Source organism: Pogona vitticeps, chromosome 2 (genome assembly GCF_051106095.1).
Source record: "Pogona vitticeps strain Pit_001003342236 chromosome 2, PviZW2.1, whole genome shotgun sequence".
In the NCBI taxonomy this organism is placed as follows: domain Eukaryota; kingdom Metazoa; phylum Chordata; class Lepidosauria; order Squamata; family Agamidae; genus Pogona; species Pogona vitticeps.
In genome coordinates this window covers 301,589,626-301,612,448 of record NC_135784.1, presented here as the reverse complement: position 1 = coordinate 301,612,448, position 22,823 = coordinate 301,589,626, and the positions used below count along the sequence as shown (strand labels likewise).

The following is a 22,823-nucleotide window of genomic DNA, read 5'->3' as shown; positions in this document are numbered from 1 at the left end:
GAAACACAAGCAGTACCTTATTGTGAGTGGCAATTTTGATTGCCAACAGAAGTCTAGCCACTCTTGAGTTTAAGAGCACCCTGAAAAACGTACAACACAAATCTGTCCAGAACCCGACTCTCAGGAGTCAGTCAATTTCCTAAAGCCTCCCTGAATTAAAAATTAAAAAGTCCTTGTCTGCTGGCAGAAGAATAACTGAGAGATGTCTTAACTTAGCTTCCCTCAGCAGAGAGTTCCAAAGTCTGGGAGCAGAACCTGAGACAGTGTTTTCTAGAGATGATTGATTGATTGACTGATTGATTGACTGATTTGCTTTATAACCCTGACATGGCATGGCGTCTACCACCATGTCCACACCCACATTTTCTTACTCCACAGCAGAAGAATCTATGACACCTGCAAGTTATTGCTTACCTCCATGATAGGGCTGGAAGCCAAGACCTTCTCTTCAATATTGGTTTCACTGGAGGAACCTCCAACTGATGCAAAGAAGCGCATGGCATATTTGGCAGAGACTGTTTTGCCGGCACCAGATTCCCCGCTAACGATGATGGACTGGTTCTTCTCATCCCTATGGAGCAAAGAATAAGGAAGATATTATAAACTAATCCCTTAATGTAAGTATGGTATAGTATCTATAAACACCTTGAAACCTAAACTCACACACTCTCTCCCTCTCACACACACACACACACTCAGAAGACTCTATACCACAACACCCTTTTCTTTCCGTGACGCCTTTTAGTGGCTCACTGGTCACTAACTTCTGCATCTGAAAAATCTCAACTTCAAGTTGAGTACAAGTTATAAAGTATACTTTGTTTTCACTTTGACTGCCAGCCATACTGTATAACTTAAATCTGTTTTGAAAGGGCTTCTTCACAGCACAATCCTAGCTAATCAGGAATAATATAGTGAATATAATCACCAGATGACACCACACAGACAACTCGGTCTGACTAAATGAGAATTTAATAAAATAAAAACATTCCCCCCTCATTGCCCATATTTCCAAAAGAGAGACATGATGTTAGTTGCCCCAAGTGCTCTTAATGTTGCCCCTCATGGGACAAAAACTAAATGATATATTTATTGATGGTACTGTGGAGCTTCTGACATGAACAGAGTAAGAAAGAAGGAATAAACACTGTCCATGTTCCAGAAAAGAAGGAAAAGACAACCTATAGATTTTTTGACTGGGTTGATGTTTCCCCTTCTTGCCAACTGGTGCCAGTTGCCCCCCAGAACTGAAGTATCTGTGAAACATAGTTCCTACAAGAACATTTGCCCCCAAATTAGTACTATGAATGGGGCAAAATACAAAATAAGAAGTGACAAAAGTAAGCCCTACCAGATGACATCTAAAAAAGATTTTTAACCAGAAATAGCTGTAACACATGCAGTTGGGTCACAGAATCATAGAATAATTGAACTGAAAGGGGCCATCAAGTCCAACCCCCTGCTCAATGCAGGAATCCCAATCAAAGCAAATCTGACAGATGATTGCCCAATTTTCTCCCGAATGCCTGAACAGCCAGAAGCAGGACTTTAGTAAAGTCGGTGGTTCTTAATCACCCAACCAAGACTAAGCCACTCTCAACCAAAGCAGTAACGAAAGGGATCACTAGCAATACTACGCTGCTCTTAGGAAAATCCACTTTATCCTCAGCTCTTCTAAAAACTGCAGGTAAGTTTCAGGAAGACTGGAGGAGAGGATGTCATGGCCCTTGCTAACTAGAGAAGGGGATGATGTTGTGGTCCTTCCTAATCAGGAAGTCTCAAGGTTTTGACCCTGTGAGCCATGACTTCAACGTACCACTGCTCCTTATGGAAAGATTTCCCTTTTTATATATATGTTTCCTCTTTCCCACAGAAGAAAGCTATTAATTATGATAATACCCCATTCACTGTAGGATCCCTTACTAGATGAGATCATCTATATTATTTATTTATTCTTATCCATACATTGCTTTTCAGGTATCATTTCTAAATGTTTTTACAAATGTTTTAAAATTGCTCTTAATCTTGGTTTTAACAATAATATATGTTTAATTTTTTTAAATATGATACTGTGTTTCCCCAAAAATAAAGACAGGTTTTTATATTAATTTTTGCTCCAAAAATGCATTAAGGCTTATTTTCAGCGGATGCTTTAGGTTTTTTTTTTTCATGTACAACAATCTACATTTATTCAGATACAGTCATGTCATCTTCTGGTTGCTGCACAACAGTGGAGGGCAGGGTTTCACTTTAGTGGGGCTTATTTTGGGGATAGGGCTTATATGACGAGCATCCTGAAAAATCATACTAGGACTTATTTTCAGGTTAGGTCTTATTTTCGGGGAAACAGGGTATCTATATTGTATTTTAAAACTCTTGACTGTTTCATAGTTTTAGCTATTTTCCTCTATGGGGGAAAATGCAGCATATAAATAATAGAAATGAATGAACGAACGAATGAACAAACAAACAAACAAATAAATAAGCAAACAAACAAATAAATTTCTCTGATTAATCCAAGCAATTAGAACTGGCACGAAAATGAAGAAACTGTCCTGGGAAAATAGTAGGTTTGAGTAAAGAATTCAGAAAAGGGGTAAAAGGCTATGCTACTATGCTACCAAAACTGGAAGAGCCTACCTCCATGACAATGCTGCAGCAATGGGGATGATAGTGGGTGAGGCAGATATTTGGCTGGAAGGGTGCAGGGGGTGGCATTTCTCTCACCTCAAGTGGTAAGACCCTTTGGGCCATCATGCCCAATTTCAATGAATTGCATGCCTGAGTACAGGAGGGTCATCCCAAGTCATTTTCATAAGAGATCCCTCTTGGGATTTTATATTTTTTTTTAGGGTCAAATTACATGTTAAGGGAAATGTGTATTTTTTGCTAATACGTTTTATCTCCTGTATTTCTCTTCCAAGGATCACTTATAAGGAAAGAGGCTGTGTGCAGTCGGACATGACATATCTTCATCTCCAAAGAAATCCCATCTCCTGGAGTGCATGGAACATTTTCTCTATATATTTATAAGCCTCTCACAAATGATGAGTTTTAAAAAGATGCATCACATGGTGCAGAGTTTCCAGAGCTTCTCTCTTGTTCCTCTGAACTGTGTGTGTGTGTGTGTGTGTGGGGGAATCCTAAACCTAACAGTCACCATCTGCCGTCCACAGCACTCAAACCTCGCTGGTTGTCTAAAATTCCACCTGCTATTTCTGTCTCAGATTTTTCTATGAATCAGTCCTTAATCATATCAATTGTGGAGCCACATTTAGCTTTTAAGCCACATATCTTTCAAGCAAATCTCACTAATGGGATTCCCATCTCATTCAAGGGAAAAGAAAGAATAGACTCTAAAGAATATAGACCCTAATTTTTAAAAAATCTTTAATCTGCTTCTCACCAAATGGGAAATCCAGACTATAGACAGCCCCACAGGCAAAGAAACAAGGAGGAGCCGACAATTGTGCATATTGTTATAAAATCAAGGGACAATTATAAATACTCTCCTTCTTCCATAAAAGGATCCAGATGACTATTGTGCTAAAGATTTTGTCCCAACCTTTTCTAAGCCAATTTTCCATTTTGACTTTATAGCAGAGTTTGGAAAAGGAACTTGGCATAGGCTGGCCGGGGGATTCATGGAATTGTAATCTAAACAATTAACTTCTCCAAGCTGCGGTTTTGGACCTTTCCGACATTCAGGTGGCCACAGACAGAGGACTCAAGAATGGGGCTGTTCTCTGCACTGAGAAGCATCCAATAATTGCATCTGTTGGTCCCCCTTCCTTAGCCTGCAGTGGCTTGCTCTGCCACCTCCCTCAAGCTTCCACCTCTCACCCCCTGTTCCTCATGGCCTTCACCACAGATACTGCAGACCTCCTTTTCATCATATCTCCATTATAGACCAACTAGCACAATCTAGAGAGGAAGGACAAGGCTGGGGAGGAGGAGATGGCAGCAAGAAGATTTGTGTGGGTGATGGTGGCAGGCGTGGCAGTGTGCAGAATTGCCCTATCAGGGTCGTGATTCGTCTACCTCAAATAGCAGTGAACTGTTGGCCGTGACTGTCTAACCACATGTTTGGCTGCTTATAGGAGGCTTTTCTTTGGCCACTGTCATAAGAGATCCCTATCTGGGATTTTGCATGTCTGAGGGTCAAATTACATGTTATGGGTAAACTGCATTTTCTATTACTTTTCCCCTGAATGATGTAGTTCCTCCTACTGCTCCATTCCTAAGTAATCAGAGCTGTAAATGAAGCCTGTGTTTCCTGATGACCAATAGCAAAACAAACCCAGGCAAATTTTCAACATGCTAAAGGAGAAAAGTTCATGTTAATATAAACAGATGTTTTTCACCTCTTAACATAGCTCTGCTTTTAATGACACACTAAGTGTAGCATCTAACTTGACTATACTTGTTAAGAACCCCCAGCCCTGCATTCTGTTATCAGCTGTGTGAAACCCTAAGCAGGACAAGATGGGGATGGAAACCCCTTCTTGTCCATGGTCAGCATCCAGCACCCAGGACTCTTAGGTATGCTGCCGTCCTAACTGACTTTGTATGTGACTGTGGGTATGACTACACTGACATAAAATGTGGGAAATGCTACAGGATTGAGATAGCCTGATTGCATTTTTTTCTGTTGACCACATGATGTAAAAGCAAAGACATATCAGCCTAGAGGTCCCCTTGCCAACCTTTAGTTTTTCCTCTAACACTGAAACTTCTACTTTTTTCACAGAAGATCCATTCACATTGGTTCAGATGGTGTGATCACTTGAACCAATGCAGAAAACAGTAACGCCTTTTCTTTTCTTAAAGGCTTGGCGCCATCACAGAGAGAGAAGAGGAGGAAAGGAGAAGGAAATTGTTATTAGTTCAGGAGAGCTAACAAGCTGCAAACAAGGTTGTTCAGTTAATTTCCTCCTATCTTCTTGTGTGGCCACTTAACTTGAATTTATCCAGCAAAATGTAAATCCCCAGATGCTACTTCACCACGCGTGAATTTGCATTTTTTCTTGCTATGTACCTGAGTCCTTAGTTCTATTTAGCTACAGCTGAAAACAAAAGTACAAAGACCATTGCAATCAAAACAGGGGCCATGGGGAAATAAAAGTGAGATATCCACTATGCCTAGCTTTTGCAGAAGTACAACAAATACCATTATACACTCCTCCATCAGCCTATCAAAACAGAGCACAAGAAATGACTTGACAGAATACTGGACGTCATGGGACAGAGGGAAAGGAAAAGCTTTACGAGAGGAATGGATTTGTACATCCAAGAGAAAGCTATGTCCAACTACAGAAGCACTCCTTTTATATTAAAATACTCTTTAACATTTTATTCTACTCATCATGTCTCAATCCATATTTTTAAATAACTACTCAAGAAATCATTTCAACCCTTTAAAAAAAGGCATGTTGGGGCAATGGATTCCATTTCTTAATTATATCATAGTGAAGAATCTGTTATTAGTATTGAACATACTGTCAATCAAGTTTATCGGTTGTGCTAATAATAAAACCATAATATAAGGGTATATTGAAAACTCTATGTACATTTAAAAAAATTATCCTTCAAAATACAAATAGTAACATACTGGCAGTTTATACAGCAATACATTTTTGTGAATCTGTTACTACTCATAGTAGTAACCACAGCAGACTACTTACAAGGTAGACTCATCACTACTTCAATATACTGTTTGTATTTTGGAGACTAAAACATAGGGGTAAGAACTTTTCAATATATTCCTACAGTAGGAACAAAGGAGACGAAAAACCACCTGTGATAATACCCCTGTTTCCAAGTGCACATTTCTGCTATGTTCATCAATATAAAACTTCCTGAGCAATGCTCCCTGTTCGGGACAGCTGATTTATTGATAGTGACTGTATTGCTATGCATGGATCACCCAATGTGCACTGTAATTCATCATTCAAAGTTGGAATCTCTTATTACCGTAGGGAGATAGCAGGACGTCTGCAGTCTGATTTGTGTATACCATTTGGGTTAGAATAATAAGATATGGAACTCACAGTGCTTTCTTTTTCCTGTACAATTTAAAGAAAGAATTCTTCCAGCCTGTTAAAAATGGCTGTCAAAGGTTCCTTTTATATGGCATTTCAGGGGTTCATGCTCCACATTGTAAAGCAAGCTCATACAAAAATATAATAGAATTCCAGTAATAAGTACATATTCTATGCGATTTGATTGTTTTCCAGCAGTTTGGGGGGGGGGGCTCCAAGGGCCATGCTGATACCAGACATTGATTGCTTTGCCATAGCAAAGTACAGTGGTGCCTCGCTAGATGATGATAATCCGTTCCATTGAAATCGCTGTTTAGCGAAATCATTTTCTAGCGAAAAGCATTTCCCCATTGGAATGCATTGAAACCTGTTTAATGCGTTCCAATGGGGAAGAATCGTCCTTGTCTAGCGAAGATCAGCCATAGGAAAGCCGCTTTGTAAACCGCCGATCAGCTGTTGAAATCGCTATCTTGCGAAGCTTAGGTCCCGAAAACACCTGTTTTGCGAGCACAGACGTAGCTGTCAAAATCGTTGTCTAATGAAAATCAGTTTGCAAAGCAGGGACCAAACATTGTCCAGCGAAATTCCCCCATAGGAATCACTGTTTTGCGAATCGCTATAGCGATCGCAAAAAGTCAATGTCTAGCGAAAAAACTGTCATGCAGGGTAACTGTCTAGCGAGGCACCACTGTAAGTATAAAATCTACAAAAATACAGAATCAATGCATCTGAGTCAAAATAACAGATGAGTACATATGCATCAGATAACTACTGTATACCTACCAAAATTGGTCAGATAAAACTATGTGATTACTCCTTTAGAATGATAATTGACCTCATTTTAATTGCTACTACTAAAATTTTGGCTATCTATGCTATTACTTGTTTATCTTGGTCTGCGAGAAGAAAAGACACATAAAATTCAGATGAACATCTTGACTTCTTGATTATCAAAGGGCAAATTAACTCTTTGCAGACTTTGCTGTAGAAAGAACAGAAAAATAAAATATGGGTAAGCGTTTCAACACTGTCACCACAAGGATACATATGTTTTTGTAGTGGGGTTCCTTTAATACGACCCTCGAGTAGTGCTGAAGGTATGGCGTTAAGTCTTGCATGTGAAAAGGCCCATCTGTATTTGGGGGTTGTCAGCATATACAAATATTGTGCCATTATTTTTGGATGGCTTATCACAGAGAATTTGTACCAGGGACACAATTTAGTAGTAACAAATTATTTTGGTGTTCAATATCAAATAAACGCTGTTCTAGTAGGTTTCTTGCTTTGCTATACCCAATAGTTAACAGGAAATCGGGTGACAGCCCTAGAGTATGTATTTTGGATTTTACATCTTTCATCCATTTCTTTTTAAAGAAAAAACATAAGAGAATGGGACTCCTTAATTTCCTTCCACCCAGCACTGAGTTCCACAACAAACTGGTAGAGATGTTTATTTGGTTTGAGCCCTTTCGGCAGATTTCAAAATGGTATTGATTGATTGGTTGACTGACTGACTGTAGAACAAGAAGTTCAAATTACAGGAAGACAAACTAAATAAATTAAATCTGTAAACCTAAAAATAACACAACTAAAAAAAAAGCAGGATAAAGCAGGTGGCAGAACTGAAAGCAAACACCAAGAATCATAAAAATTAAATCATACAGAGGATGTAAAAGGCTGGAATTTTAAAAGGTCTTTACCTGGCATATAGATGACATCAAGGCAGGTAGCAGGCAAAATTCCCTGATGAAAATGTTTCCTAGGTGGCCGGCCACTACAGAGAAGATCCTTTCTCCATCTCATATTGTTTGGTCATATGAAAAAACACCTCTGTTGGATGCTTTAGCCTGCTGGCAAGCAGATTTAAGGATGGGCTATTCTTATTTATTACATATGTTCCCTCTATTTGGAACTGGTTAGGCCTAATTTTGAGTACTGTGTCCAGTTCTGCACACTTTAAAACTGATTCAGACAAACTGGGACAAGTTTAGAGGAAGGCAACAAGGATGACCAGGGGACTGGAAGCCAAACGTATGAGGAAAAACTGAAAGAATTGGACAGATGTAGTCTTTTGAATAGAAAACTGAGGAGAGATATATACTGTTCAAACACTTGAAAGGCTGTCCTACAGAGGAGAGGCAGGATCTTGATCATCCCAGAGTTCAGGGCACGCAATAATGGGCTCAAGGAAGGCAGATTTGGGCTGAATATTAGGAAAAAAAGTTTTACCTGTTGGAGCAGTACGACAATGGAACCGATTACCTCAGGAAGAGGTGGTGAGCAGTTCAACACTACAGGCATTCAACAGAAAACTGGACTATCCTCTCTCAGATCTGCTTTCATTTGAATTATTTCCTTAAGGAGGTGATTGGCCTTCATGGCCTTATAGGCCCCTTCCAACTCCATTATTCTATAATTGTAAAATCCCTGACTCATTTCTTACCTGCTGCTACGGCTGTTCACTTACTCTTCATTGGGAAAGGATCGAGAAGGTGATGAAGCCTTTTGCTCCATCTTTACCTACACTAGAGTTAGGGGTGATGTCTTTAATAAGAGGCTGTTAGATATTCTAAGGGACTCGGAATTCAGTGGAAATGTCAGGGGTCCATACTGTTTCTCCCTACTGTGCCTAATGGTACACAGAGGTGGTCTTAGAAATGCAGTTTGAAATTCTCACGGTTACTCACAGGACCACACCATTGTTTTGGGGCTTCCTACATGGCAGGTAGAAGCAAGAAACCCCAAGAGAACTATCCACAATAAAATCCACAATATTCAGGAACCCGGTTGTCAATTCTCCCTGCATATTCTTTTTCCTTTTAAGTGTACTCTTGCTAAGGCACACAAAGAATCCCTGCAGACAATACAAGCGATAAAAAGACCCAGCAAAAGACCGTTTGCTCCTAATGCAACCAGACTGCAAAGGCTTATTTTCTCAATAGATTTCCCTGAATAGCATGGCTTTTTGTTTGCACAGAAGCACTGAGATGGGATGAGTCAGACACAGCCAAGCTTACAATCTACCGTAGATGTGAAATGCTGGCTTTTTGGTTATAACCCCAGCAATCTTGTCACTTCTTCTCTCGCCTCTCTTTCCCTGGCCAACACAGCCATCAAGCAAGCAGGAACACAAATCCTCACTTCTCACATCCTGCAGCGTGAAAGTGAGAAAAGGCTAATATTTTCTCCCCTCTCTTCATACAGCACTGACATTAGGGAACCAGCTCCCAATGGAGCTGCTCCTGGCCCCTTCTGTGTGTTTAGTCGTTTAGTCGTGTCCGACTCTTCGTGACCCCATGGACCAGAGCACGCCAGGCCCTCCTGTCTTCTACTGCCTCCCGGAGTTGTGTCAGGTTCATGTTGGTTGCTTCGCAGACACTGTCCAGCCATCTCATCCTCGGTCGTCCCCTTCTCCTCTTGCCATCACACCTTCCTAACATCAAGGTTTTTTCCAAGGACTCTTTTCTTCTCATGAGATGGCCAAAGTACTGGAGCCTCAGCTTCAGGATCTGTCCTTCAAGTGAGCATTCAGGGTTGATTTCCTTTAGAACTGATAGGTTTGTTCTCCTTGCAGTCCAGGGGATTCTCAAGAGCCTCCTCCAGCACCACAATTCAAAGGCATCAATTCTTCGGCGGTCTGCTTTCTTTATGGTCCAGCTCTCACTTCCATACATCATGACAGGAAAAACCATAGCTTTGACTATTCGGACTTTTGTTGGCAAGGTGATGTCTCTGCTTTTCAAGATGCTGTCAAGATTTGTCATCGCTTTCCTCCCAAGAAGAAGGCGCCTTTTAATTTCAGGGCTGCTGTCTCCATCTGCAGTGATCATGGAGCCCAGGAAGATAAAATTTGACACTGCCTCCATATCTTCCCCTTCTATTTCCCAGGAGGTGATGGGACCAGTGGCCATGATCTTAGTTTTTTTGATGTTGAGTTTCAGACCGTTTTTTGCACTCTCCTCTTTCACTCTCATTACAAGGTTCTTTAATTCCTCCTCACTTTCTGCCATCAGAGTGGTATCATCTGCATATCGGAGGTTGTTGATATTTCTTCCGGCAATCTTAATTCCGGCTTGGGTTTCTTCCAGTCCAGCCTTCCGCATGATGTATTCTGCATATAAGTTAAATAAGCAGGGGGACAATATACAGCCTTGTCGTACTCCTTTCCCAATTTTGAACCACTCAGTTGTTCCATGACCAGTTCTAACTGTTGCTTCCTGTCCCACATATAGGTTTCTCAGGAGACAGATAAAGTGGTCAGGCACTCCCATTTCTTTAAGAACTTGCCATAGTTTGGTGTGGTCCACACAGTCAAAGGCTTTCGCATAGTCAATGAAGCAGAAGTAGATATTTTTCTGGAACTCTCTGGCTTTCTCCATAATCCAGTGCAAGTTAGCAATTTGGTCTCGAGTTCCTCTGCCTCTTCGGAATCCAGCTTGTACTTCTGGGAGTTCTCGGTCCACATACTGCTGAAGCCTACCTTGGAGGATTTTGAGCATAACCTTGCTAGCATGCGAAATGAGTGCAATTGTACGGTAGTTGGAGCATTCTTTGGCACTGCCTTTCTTTGGGATTGGGATGTAGACTGATCTTTTCCAATCCTCTGGCCACTGTTGAGTTTTCCAAACTTGCTGGCATATTGAATGTAGCACCTTAACAGCATCATCTTTCAAGATTTTAAATAGTTCAACTGGAATGCCATCACCTCCACTGGCCTTGTTGTTAGCCAGGCTTTCTAAGGCCCACTTGACTTCACTCTCCAGGATGTCTGGCTCAAGGTCAGCAACTACATTGTCTGGGTTGTCCGGGATATCCAAATCTTTCTGATATAATTCCTCTGTGTATTCTTGCCACCTCGTCTTGACGTCTTCTGCTTCTGTTAGGTCCTTCCCATTTTTGTCTTTTATCATGTTCATCTTTGCGCAAAATGTTCCTCTAATATGTCCAATTTTCCTGAACAGATCTCTGGTCTTTCCTTTTCTGTTATCTTCCTCTATTTCTTTGCATTGTTCATTTAAGAAGGCCCTCTTGTCTCTCCTTGCATTTAAATGGCTGCTGAAAACACTGCTCTTTAGAGAAGACTTACACGGCACCCCTGCCTGATTTTGCCTCATGGTGGTGCCTTTTAGTTTTTCTCCTGACACTAGAGATGGACATGAACCACCAGTTTGGCATGGTTCATTTAGAAACTGAACGGCTGATCTGCTGTTCAGCACCTCACTCCCTCTGGTAGGCACACACTCGGAGGCAGTGCCTGGAGGAGGGAGGGCAGGATGCCACTGTGAAGTGGGTGCCCACCAGATGGAGTGGGGTGCCGAACTGCAGATCAGCTGTTTGGTCGGTAAATGAACCATGCCGAACTGCTGAACCAGCAGTCTGTGCCCATCTTTACTTTAGACTATGCTTCTTGTATTGCTTGATTGTATTTATTTATAAAGTTAGTGTTGCTGTGTTTTAGTATGTTGTAAACCACTCAGAACAGTGTATTGCACTAATGGGTGTGGTTTATAAATTAAAGGAATAGATAGATAGATAGATAGATAGATAGATAGATAGATAGATAGATAGATAGATAGATAGATAGATAGATAGATAGATAGATAGATAGATAGATAGATAGATAGATAGATAGATAGATGATAGATAGACAGACAGACAGACAGACAGACAGACAGACAGACAGACAGACAGACAGACAGACAGACAGACAGACAGACAGACAGACAGATAGATAGATAGATAGATATTCTCAGCTGGTATCAACAAGATTTCTTACCTTTGCTGGAATGTTTTTGTGCAAAATGCAAAAAACATACAACAAATGACAGCTGTTTTCTTGTCAATGTTTTTTTTAAAAAAAAAATTGTAGCATTGGACACCCTTTTTAAAAATTAGCCAGTTCTTCTGTGCTTGCTGTGCATATAGAGACATGTGCTTTATTTCACAAAGAGAAAAGACACAGATACATTTTGCACAAACATCAATAACCTGCTCACCTTTGCATTTTGGTCTAAACTTTAACTTTTCCCAAAGTGCCAAGAATATGGAAAAGCTGACCATCTCAAAATATTGGCGGGTCTTTTCAAGAGCCAAATGTATTGCCTTCCATCTGCAGTCTTAGACAGGCGCTATTATGGTATGGTAATATGAAAAGTGATTTTGCCCGTGAAATAATAAAGTAATTGAAACTCTGGAGCATGTCCTTTTTGTATGCAATTTTATAGGGATGAACATACCGGACTGTTTAACCCTATAATGAATAGTTTTCCGGGCGGGTCCTTGGTTTGGTATTTAAAGTATTCCCTAGCCGATACAAAAAAAAAAAAACATCCAACACAGAGCTAGTGTTTCTAAGTTTCTTCTGTCTGACCAAAGAACATGCAAAATAATATTTGCCTCTGTTTTATAATGCTTATTGGTTTTAGGTTATGTTCATTAACTGTTTCGAACCATTCTGAAACATTTTTATAGATGTATAGTAGACGTTGTCTAGAGGGGCGGGGTAAAAAATCGAATAAATAAATAAAATAAAATAAAATAAATAAGTTTTTATTGGGGCTGGGACCATAAAATAAAGGAAATAAACCTCAGTAAAAAAATATGTTTTTGTCTCCTACTCATGATGAAATTGAGAAACCCACCCTCTGTGGGTGTCACCAATTTCACAACAACATGTTTTTTCAGCATGCTGCAGCAGACAGCCTTATGAGAACAAGTAATTTTGTGATTTGGTATTTGTTTGTTTGTTGTATCACCCCAATTAATGCAAAGCACTATTCTGGGCAGTTTATAACAATTTCCTCCCCTCCACCGCCAACTTGTTGCTTGAAGTCTTACCAGCAAGAATATTAACAGGAACACTATCTGAAGCCTGCAAAACGAGAAGCTTCCCTGTGGAACCCTGTCAGGGCAGAAAATCTCAAACATCTATTTAGTGGTAATTGCTTAAATTCCTGCTGGTGACCACAGTCCAGGATGATTCTTTATTGTAACTCTATTCTCTAGGACAGAAGAGAACCTTACCAGATGTTCACAGTTTAATTGATGCCACAAGCCCGTGGACAGGCTAATTACAAAGGTTAATGATAGTTCTTTTTATTTCAACCCTGGACATCCATTATTTCTAGCAAGATCAAAGGTTCTAATCTCTTAGACCTCTTTGCCTTTCATTCCCAGTTTTGCAAAATGTGTTTTGCTAAAATTCACAACCCGTAAAAGATCAGATCCGCTAATGTTTACTGAAGATAAAAGGTGTGGTCCTATTACCCAGCTCCACCTTAGCCATACTTTAAGGAGACTGCTGAAACCATAGAAGGTAAGAAAACAAGTAACAACACATAACGAAGTAGGGACGTTTGGTCAACTAGATGTGCCAAGTTGCAGCACCAAACTTCAGAGGATGCAAACATTTTGTGCTAGAAGGTTCTGGAACCTCCTTATTGACATCTCTTGCTAAGAGGGCACTAACTCACCCATGGCAGGCACATATACCCCCTTCTAGCCACTCCTCAGGGGCAAAAAGAAACCCAAAGCAAGTAGGTTAAGCACAAATCCACAATAGGACTCCTCTACTCAGACAAAGCTTTACCTCCCAATTTCTTGGTCCTCTTATCATGCCCATCTTACAGGACTTCAAGCCCCATCAATGGACAGCAAAGCATAAAGACTGAAACTGCTAGTTACACCTCTGTAGAGTTTGCTTTGTTTACCATTCTTCCCCTGAGAGATGCAAAAAGAACTGAAGGTGAGGTCCATTCAAATAATACTTGAAGACATACACTCATACAATTCTGACTTTATGTCCCGCTTGATGTATATCAACATTGCAATTACTGTAAAGTAATTGCGGGTGTGGCAGAGAGACAAGATTCCATATTTTGGCCTTTCTTGCTTTAAGGGAAGTGACCACTTGTAGACTGTTGCACTCATCTCGCAAAGACAATCTCACCCTTCTTCAACGAAATCAAGTTTGTTTCTCTGTTCTCCTTCATCTGCAAGAGAGCATGGGTCACACAAATGCATCTAAGTTGGCCTCTACTATATTTATATACATAAAGGCCCTTTTTAGGGACTTCTGTACTCTGGTCTAGATTTTATCTTGCTTTATTCTGAATGGAATATCCTTGGGACAACCAATGCCATTATTTCCTTTTACCTTACCATAAGTGTCCTTAAACCACAGCAACAAGCTCACATAACTAATCTGCTGGACTCTGCTGACATGCAACTTCCCAAAAACCTTTAAAATGGCTAGTTAGGATTTCAACAAGAAATAATATTTAATCCCATTACTGTGAGGGGGCTGCTGACAAGGATGCCCTATGAGACATGTAAACCCAGCTCAGCTCCAGGGGCCCCAGTACAGCTAGGACCCCACGTGGTATGGAGGCTGAGGAAGCAGGGCATGGGGTCATGCAGCTCCAAAACAGAAGCCAGGGTGCCAGAAGAAGTCAGGGGAGGCCTGCAAACCATTTCAGGAGGTGGGGGGGGGGAGAGAGGAACCCATAAAGGAGAAGTGGGGCAGGATTAAATATCAGGAATATAAAAGGGGGAGGCAGGCGGCAAGTCAGGACAGGAAAAGTCCAGTCTTCTCTCAGACTAAGAGAAAGGAAGCGCATGGGGTGATCCCCAGGACGAACGGAGCGAGGCATAAACTACAGAGGAGGATCTTGAGTTGGAAGGCAAGTTGGACTAGAGGATCTCTGGCCCAGGATCTTGGTCCAGATGAGGGTACCAAAAAGCGAAGTTGAAAAATAATTATGCCAAACATCTCCTCAACATGTGTCACGTTCCCGGGGGTTTCAAGAGCAAAGTCCAATATCAGAATTTCAGAGGATGCAGAGCTGATACCAAAATGCCAAAGCCAAATCACAAACCATAAGCTGAGGTCAGGGTCCAAAGCCAAATTACACAACATAGTCCGGGGTCAGAGTCCAAAGCCAGGGGTCCAGAGAGAACAAGGTTCAAGGTAGTCAGGAGTGTGGATGCGAGACTGAGATTTGACCTGTTGCTTCCACAAGCTTGCAAGCATCTGGGTGCAGATTTTATAGCAACAGCAGCCATCTAAACACCTCATCCTGCTAATACTCAGGGCTGGTCGACCTGATGTTCCTATGGGAAGCATTCATGTGGGCTTTGGATCTCCATGTCATGGGTCCTTGCCGAAGCTTCTCCCTCACTCTGGCTACTAGGGGAGGAGAATCTGGTGCTGATTCAGCTGCCTGTGATTCTGATTGCCCAGCGTTCTCCTCAGCTGTAATTAACCCCTCAGATTCCAGATCTTCTTTGGCTGAACTCATGACAACATGCAAGCTACCGGGGGTGGGGCCACACAGACAGAAGAACAGCTATTGTCCCCACCTGGAATACATGCAGGTGAATTGACCTTGACGCAGTTGCGATGCCAAAGGAGGAAGCAGCACAAAGAGTATCAGAGAGGACTCCTAGAACAGCAGCAGTGGCAGCAGAACCAAACCCAGATAGGGGTCCAAGTGAGCACTGTCCTCTGTGGGTACACAAGCTCTTGTTTCCCTGGGTCTCCAGTTTGAGCACCTCTTACATGTGCCCGTGAAGCAGAGACGGAGACTTCCACCCACCAGTGCAGTCAACCCAGCAGACTGAGAAAAGCAAGACTGGAAGACGGAGCTTGTGATGCCAACTAGTCCTACCATGGGATGGTCCCAGTTAAAAACTTTGTTGAAGCCCCTGTCCGAGTTCCAATACTCCCTTCTTTGTTTAAACTACCATGTATCTCCCATCAATCCAGACTGGGCTGGCAGGGTTCACAATTACTTACTCAGAGACTGGAGAATTCACTCTTTTTTATGTAACTCCCTTAATTAACCAGCCGACATGGACAGTGGCCTTGCTCATTGGAGGTTTCTGGAAATTTTAGACCCAAAAAGTAATTTTCCCCTGCTCTGTGTTTGCTTAGCTATCATGGCTAACCATCACCATATAATGAAATTATTTTTTTCTAATCGAAGAAACATATTCTTTGAACACATAGGGCCCCTTTTAATATATGTTCAAATGCAGATTTCTTTCCATACAAATATCCTAGAGATCAGGGAAGAATTCAGAGCTAGTGTTTTTTAAAGCACAAAATAGGCTGAGAAACAGAAATGTTAGAGTTACTATTGCCACCATATTTTGTTTCTGTTCCTTAAATATTTGGATCATATTGTTTACTGTGGTCGTGTTTTTATGTTGCTGCTCATTCCTCAACAAGCAACAATATGAACTGGAAGATTTTATAGGAGTTCAGAGCCAGTGAGCAGTTTGGGTGGGTGGTGGTGCACATACAAATCTAAATACAAATGGGGGAGGGTTATTTATTTATTTAAAATTATTTTATCCCACCTTTGTCCTCAAAAGGACCCAAGATGGCTTTGGAGTGAATGGCCAGCCCAGTGAGGTGGAGCAATTCCAGCCCTGTGGGATCCTTACACACTTGTCTCTTGGGAGAGAATCAATTTATACCCAATTTATACACACAGGGAGTAGCAAAGTCTGAGCACACAGAGTTCCTGACATGACCCTGGGCCTCCACACATCCAACTCATCTATCTATCTATCTTCATGCCTGATAACTCAATTTCTTGGACTAAAATATTCAGGGCCAGGGAACTCTCATATTTCGAATATAGCTGGCTTTAACAAATGAGGCTATGTCTTACAAATAGCTACCTCCGCACTTTCTAAATAGATCACAGTCAATTACTTTCCTCTACATTAAGGAACCTTGTGTTTATCATTAGTCTATGTCAGTCTTAAATGCTCCACGCTGTACAGAAAACTACACCTCATCAATTCTCGAGATTTACACACAAAGCCTTTCCTGGACAAAAGGGAAGGAGCTCAGTCTATAAGTCCACCCAAAACATAGCATGCTAAGGTTTACTATCAGCTACATTATTGTTCACTCCCATCTTCATGTTAGTGAGAAAGGAGACGTAGCCACTCTTGGGTTCTGTTGCCTAGTCTGGAGGCACCAAGATAAAGAACAGAGGGCCAACTGATGCGGCTTATCATTATGATTAATTAATGTTGTTTTGTTGTTGCTAAGTGCCGCCAAGCTAGAATCAACTTATAGTAAGTAGCCTGAATAGGGTGGCTTGTGAGGTGAGGTATTTAAGGAATGAATTTCTTTTTACTACTGCATGAAGTCCCTTTGAGTTCCTACCTCATTTATCCTAATCCTAACTCTCTTTGACTTATTTTAAGGATAGTAAGCTTTCTGTAAAATAAAGACTCAGGTGTGGGCTACACAAATCCAAAATGAATACAGCAATTCCAAACAGGCTATATCTGATTTAAATAGATTTTTTAAAAAAAAGTACAGTGGACCCTTGACTTACAGACGGCTTGACTTACAGACTTTTTGAGTTACAGACTTCTCTGGCCGCAAAATTTAGGTTTGACTTGCAGCCTGAGATTTGACTTACAGACCAGAAAAAAAACCAAAATGGAACAAAAACGGCCGGTTACGGGATTAATCGGTTTTCAATGCACTGTAGGTCAATGGAGACTTGACCTACAGACTTTTTGACTTGAGAACCGCCTTCCAATACGGATTAAGTTCTCAAGTCAAGACCCCACTGTAATGTAACTGCCTTCTCACTGAATTATCCATCCAGCATCTACCAGTTTTACACTTCATTTAGGGCTTGAGACAACATCCTTGCTCATGTCCACCTTGACTTAAGAGCTTCATTTCTCAAGCTTTCCATGTGAAACCGACGAACATGACCACTAAACAACATGGTAAGAATTCACAGAAGAACAGAACAGCCCAGCGCACACGGTAACCCCTCTGAAATTGGTGGTCCTATTTCTTTACTGAAACTGGGGACAGAGTTTTCCTTTTTCATTTATGTTGACTCATCAACGTAAGTTCTTTTTTGTGTTCACATACTGCACGATTACTAGTTCAATAGAGCCCAATCTTTATAGATAAAGCATAATACACATATTCAAGTATGTGCTTATAAAAATTAGCTTAAATAAATAATGCACAAAGATAAGAACTTGAATCAATAAGCTGTGAGATAAGAAAATCTCCAAGATAACTGACAATCAAAAGATCACTGCAAGTTCATTAAGATCATCATACTCCATGAGGTTTAAAATAATCCACTTGGTTTATGATCTACATAAAAGTATTATACTATCAAAACAAGGGTTCCTGTTTTACAAGAAACACCTTCAGCTTGTTTCTGTGCTCACTCCAGCTTGTGTATGGTATGGATGCAAATTCATGTCTGTTTCATTCTGGCCCACACACAAAAAGAAGCCACAAAAACAAAACTACCTTGCATCTGAGAGACAAGATATTTTCTGCTAATATAGATGATAATTCTTGTTTGCGAGAATGTTTTTTTGAACAAACTGTACATATTATATATATTAAGCAAAACTACAACAACTGCAGCCTTGTTGCATAAATCTTTAAAAACCACATCTCTCAGAATGGCTCTTGTATCTTTAAAAACAAACAAACCCAAAACAATCAGCCAGTTCTTCTGAGATTGCAGGACAAATGCTTAACTTTACAAAGCGAAAAACACTGGTTTTTGTGCAGAGGTATTTTGTGAAATGTGGGTAATTTTGTAACCACCAAAAAAAAAAAAAATGACACAAATTGCAAGCTTACCTAAGAAAGCTTGCAATTTCTGTGGTTTTTGAGTAGTTCAATAAATTGCTCACCTTACTCTTGCATTTGTGTAATCCTGAACCCTGTTCTTAATTCTCTCTGAACTTGAGAATTAACATCATGATGACCATAAAAATTATAGCAGGCTTTATATACAGGTTTCACCATAGATAAGACTTTAAACAGTAAGACAATGCTGATAATCTTCTACAGTGGGGTCTCTACTTAAGAACTTAATCCGTATTGGAAGGTGGTTCTCAAGTTGAAAAGTTCTTATGTTGAATCTGCATTTCCCATAGGAATGCATTGAAAACCATTTAATCCGTATCTGCTCTTTTCCGTCCATAGAAACTAGAGTGGAACCTCTACTTAAGAACTTAATCCGTTTTGGAATGGTGTTCTTAAGTTGAAACGTTCTTAAGTTGAAGCAAAATTTCCCATAGGAATGGACTGAAAACCAATTAATCCATTCTGGCTGTTTTTTTGTTATGTAGAGGTGCGTTCGTACATTGAAGCATTAGTTCCCATAGGAACTAATGCAAAGCTGGTTAATACGTACTCTACCACTAGGGGGAGAATTTTTTTTTAACCTAAGATGACCTAAGGTTAAAAAAAGAGCAGGAAAGGGTTTTTTTCCTGTTCTTATCTTGGATTTCTGTTCTCAAGTAGAAGCAAAATTTAGCAAATGGAGCTGTTCTTAAGTTGGATTGTACTTAAGTAGGGACATTCTTAAGTAGAGACCCCACTGTATCTGTTGTAGGTCACATAACAATTCCCCAAGGGGAAGAGATGTATGAAGCAGGATCAAGATCCAGGCAGAAAGGGCCTGGAGTTTCACATCATTCAGCTTTCTTATTGTTGCTACGTACCATCAAATCACCTCTGACTTATGGCAGCCCTATGAATGAATGATCTCCAACAGGTCCTATCCTCAACTGCTCTGCCCAGCTCTTGTAAATTGTGGCTTCCTTTAGGAGTCAGTCCATTTCGTATTTGGCCTTCCAACTTTCTCAGCACTATTGTCTTTTCCAGAGTTTACTGCCTTCTCATGATGTGCCAAAAGCAGGACAGCTTTGATTTCAACCATTTTGCCTGAATTAATCTAGGCTCCACCTATACCGTATTTTTCGCACCATAAGATGCACTTTTCCCCCACAAAACAGGGGGGTGGAAAGTCTGTGCGTCTTATGGAGCGAAGAAAACAGATTATATTTTCCTGTTTTCTTCTCCTAAAAAATTGGTGCATCTTATGGAAAGGTGCGTCTTATGGAGTGAAAAATACGGTATGTCTTTCTGGCAGTCCAGGGTACCTGGCAAAACATTCTTCCAGGATAATATTTCAAATAACTATTTGGTGATCAAGAGTGTGAATGATCTTGGCCTTGGCCTCTGATGACACATCCTTACACTTGATGATTCCACCCCCCCAATTTCGTCATTGCTGCCCTTCTGAGTCTCAGTCTTCTGATTTCTGATTTCTTTCCTTCAGCTAAGAAATCACACACAGAAAAGGTTTTCAAGTGTGTTTAGTTTGATGTAATAAAAAGAGACATGGCACAACGTGTTCTCCAACTTGCAGGATATCAAAGTGCTCTCCTGCCCTTGCCCATGTCTACAAACATGACTGTCATTATGATAAAATATTGCATGAAACCTCCGATTCAAAAGCTTGACCGGGCTGCTTGCCGAACAGAGAAAACCAGTCTTGGAAATCTCAAGCCCAAAAAAGGGGGCAGTAACAGCCATCAGCAGAGCAGCAGCAACCAGCAGCGGGTCCTTTGCAGTATGGTGGGAGTTTATTGATAGAACTTGTCTTCATAGCCCACGACAAAAACAAAACAAAACACAAAAACCCCGAGACATTGCCAGACAACTAAAAAACTTGTGTTCACCTTTTGTATGCAGCAAAATGATTATGGGTTCTGCAATTTGCCAAAGAAGGTTAGCCTCTGGCTACTAAAATAAACTGATCTATGTAAGCCACTCTGGGAGATATTCTGATTATAGAGTAAGAGCACGGCCAGCCTTATCGTTGGGAGTCTTAGGAAGCAGCTACTAGAGGTAGGCAGCAGGCCCTAGGCACATCTCCTTGCTAGTTATTTGCCTGTGCTAGACAATAGGTCTGCCTCATGTCCTATCCCTGATGCTTTCAATTAGCCTGCTGCCCTGGCTAGCATTGGAGGATGCTGTCTTATCACCAGTGCTGACGCAAAATTGAACTGCCAGCCCGGTTTTGCTTCTAAGCAGGGGAAGGCAGCTTCTCGTTCTTTGCCTTGGGGCAGCTAATGGTTTTAGCCTTGCCCAAAGCAAGGTTAATATGCTTTAAGTAAAAGAAAATAAGCCATGAATTGCTTCTCTTAGGAAGAACTGTGCAGCCCAAATGGTGCTTGTTAGGAAGAGACATTCTTATGTGTCTGTTCACAGGCTAAGATGTTAAGTGGCCCACTCATGAAATCTAAGCACAATTAACACTCGTTCTCCAATGCACATGACGGTTCCACGCCACTTCTATCACATGTAATTAAGACAGTAAAAAATAAATTTAAATTTAAAGAAATGAACGGAATCCTAGAATAATGGATTTGGAAGGGACGAAAGGACATTGAGTAAATATATGGCCATTGAGTTCATCTCTCTGCTCAAGGCAGGAATCCAAATCAAAGCAAATCTGACAGATGGCTCTCCAGTTTTCTCTTGAATGCCTCCAGTGCTGGAGCACTTGCCACCTCATGAGGTCATTGGTTCCATTGTCGTACTGCTCTAAAAGTTAAGACGTTTTTCCTGATATTCAGGAAATGCATCTACTGGCCCCACATAGGTGAGTTATTCCTTTAATCCAGGGGTCTTCAAACTACGGCCCGTGGGCCACATCTGGTCTGCATTGCAGTTTTGTCTGGGCGGTTCCCTTCAGCCCATGCAGGTATGTGTGCATGCGTATGTGTGGCGGGTGTGTGCACAGCGGGCTTCTGTGCATGTATGTGGGGAGGCGCACGCGCATACGTGCTCGCACACACACATTCCTGTTCCCTTAGCACTCAAAAACTTTGAAAATATTGGGTGTGGCCCTCACTGTAAAAAGTTGGGAGACCCCTGCTTTACTCCCATGGAACCTTTATAAAGTAAGAAGTAGACAGGACACCAATGGAAACAGACATCTTTATTACGTAGTCTTTTCCAGTCAACTTCTGATTGGACAGCATGAACATATAGAAGTTGTGAAAAGGGGTGGTACTAGCATAAACAGAACCTTCACCATAGAGATGTGAGGAGGGATTAATTTTTAGGATTATATCTCCATGAATTCTACTACCAGCATGACTAGGGTCGATTCTGGAAACTGTAATCTTAAAAAGCAACTTTTCTTAATTCTGTTTAACCGTAAGCTCCTTTGACTATGATAAAAATTATAACTATATTTACGCAGCAGGAAGTCCGACTGAAGTCAATAGAGCTTACTCCTGGGAAATGATGCATCAACAGGATGGTAGCCCGAAATGTATAAAGAAATGTGAAGACAATAAGGCAAGTATAAATGACTGGGGAAATGTACAGATTTGCTGAATAATTATCATTTGCTGATGATTTATGCTTTATGGAAGGCTTATTGTTTTTGATACTCTTGAATAAAGCTAAACTATCTCTTGGAGGGGAGAAAGAAGCAGTAACTTAGTAGAGCTCTACAGTCTGTTTCGGCTGACATTCAGATCTGCATGACCATGCTTAAACTGACACCCTTCATGGCCAACGGCTGTGCTGAATGGAAGCAATGAAGGGAGAGTAAATTATTACTTAAAATAAGAGTGAATGCTAATAAGAGAAGCATTTCCCGGCACCGCAAATAACGCAATCACAACGTCATGATTTATTGATACATGTTCTCATTTTGACGAACAAGCAGACCCTTTGCAACACTAAAACATCTATATTTGCGAAGATGAACAGAAAAAAAAACAGCCTCCAAAGCTACACCATGAATCCAATGCCTGTATTTAGTCACAATTAGCAACACCACAACAAGACATTGAAGTTACAAATTAATAAATATCAAAATGCAATAATTAGAACTTGGAGTCATCAAATTTACACCGCTTTGTCAGAACCTCTCCAAAAATTAAACCTGCACTCAC

General features: G+C 40.8%; 1 protein-coding gene across 4 annotated transcripts in view; it reads right to left on the bottom strand.

Moving 5' to 3' along the window:
• The window catches only part of MYO5B (myosin VB), a 339,707-nt gene that overhangs the window by 175,288 nt on the left and 141,596 nt on the right, over nucleotides 1-22,823 (bottom strand). For all 4 annotated transcript variants that reach the window (XM_072992940.2, XM_072992941.2, XM_072992942.2 and 1 more), the window contains exon 5: nucleotides 415-571. In XM_072992940.2, the coding sequence (XP_072849041.2) occupies nucleotides 415-571 (157 nt within the window). The remainder of the gene's footprint in view (nucleotides 1-414; nucleotides 572-22,823) is intronic.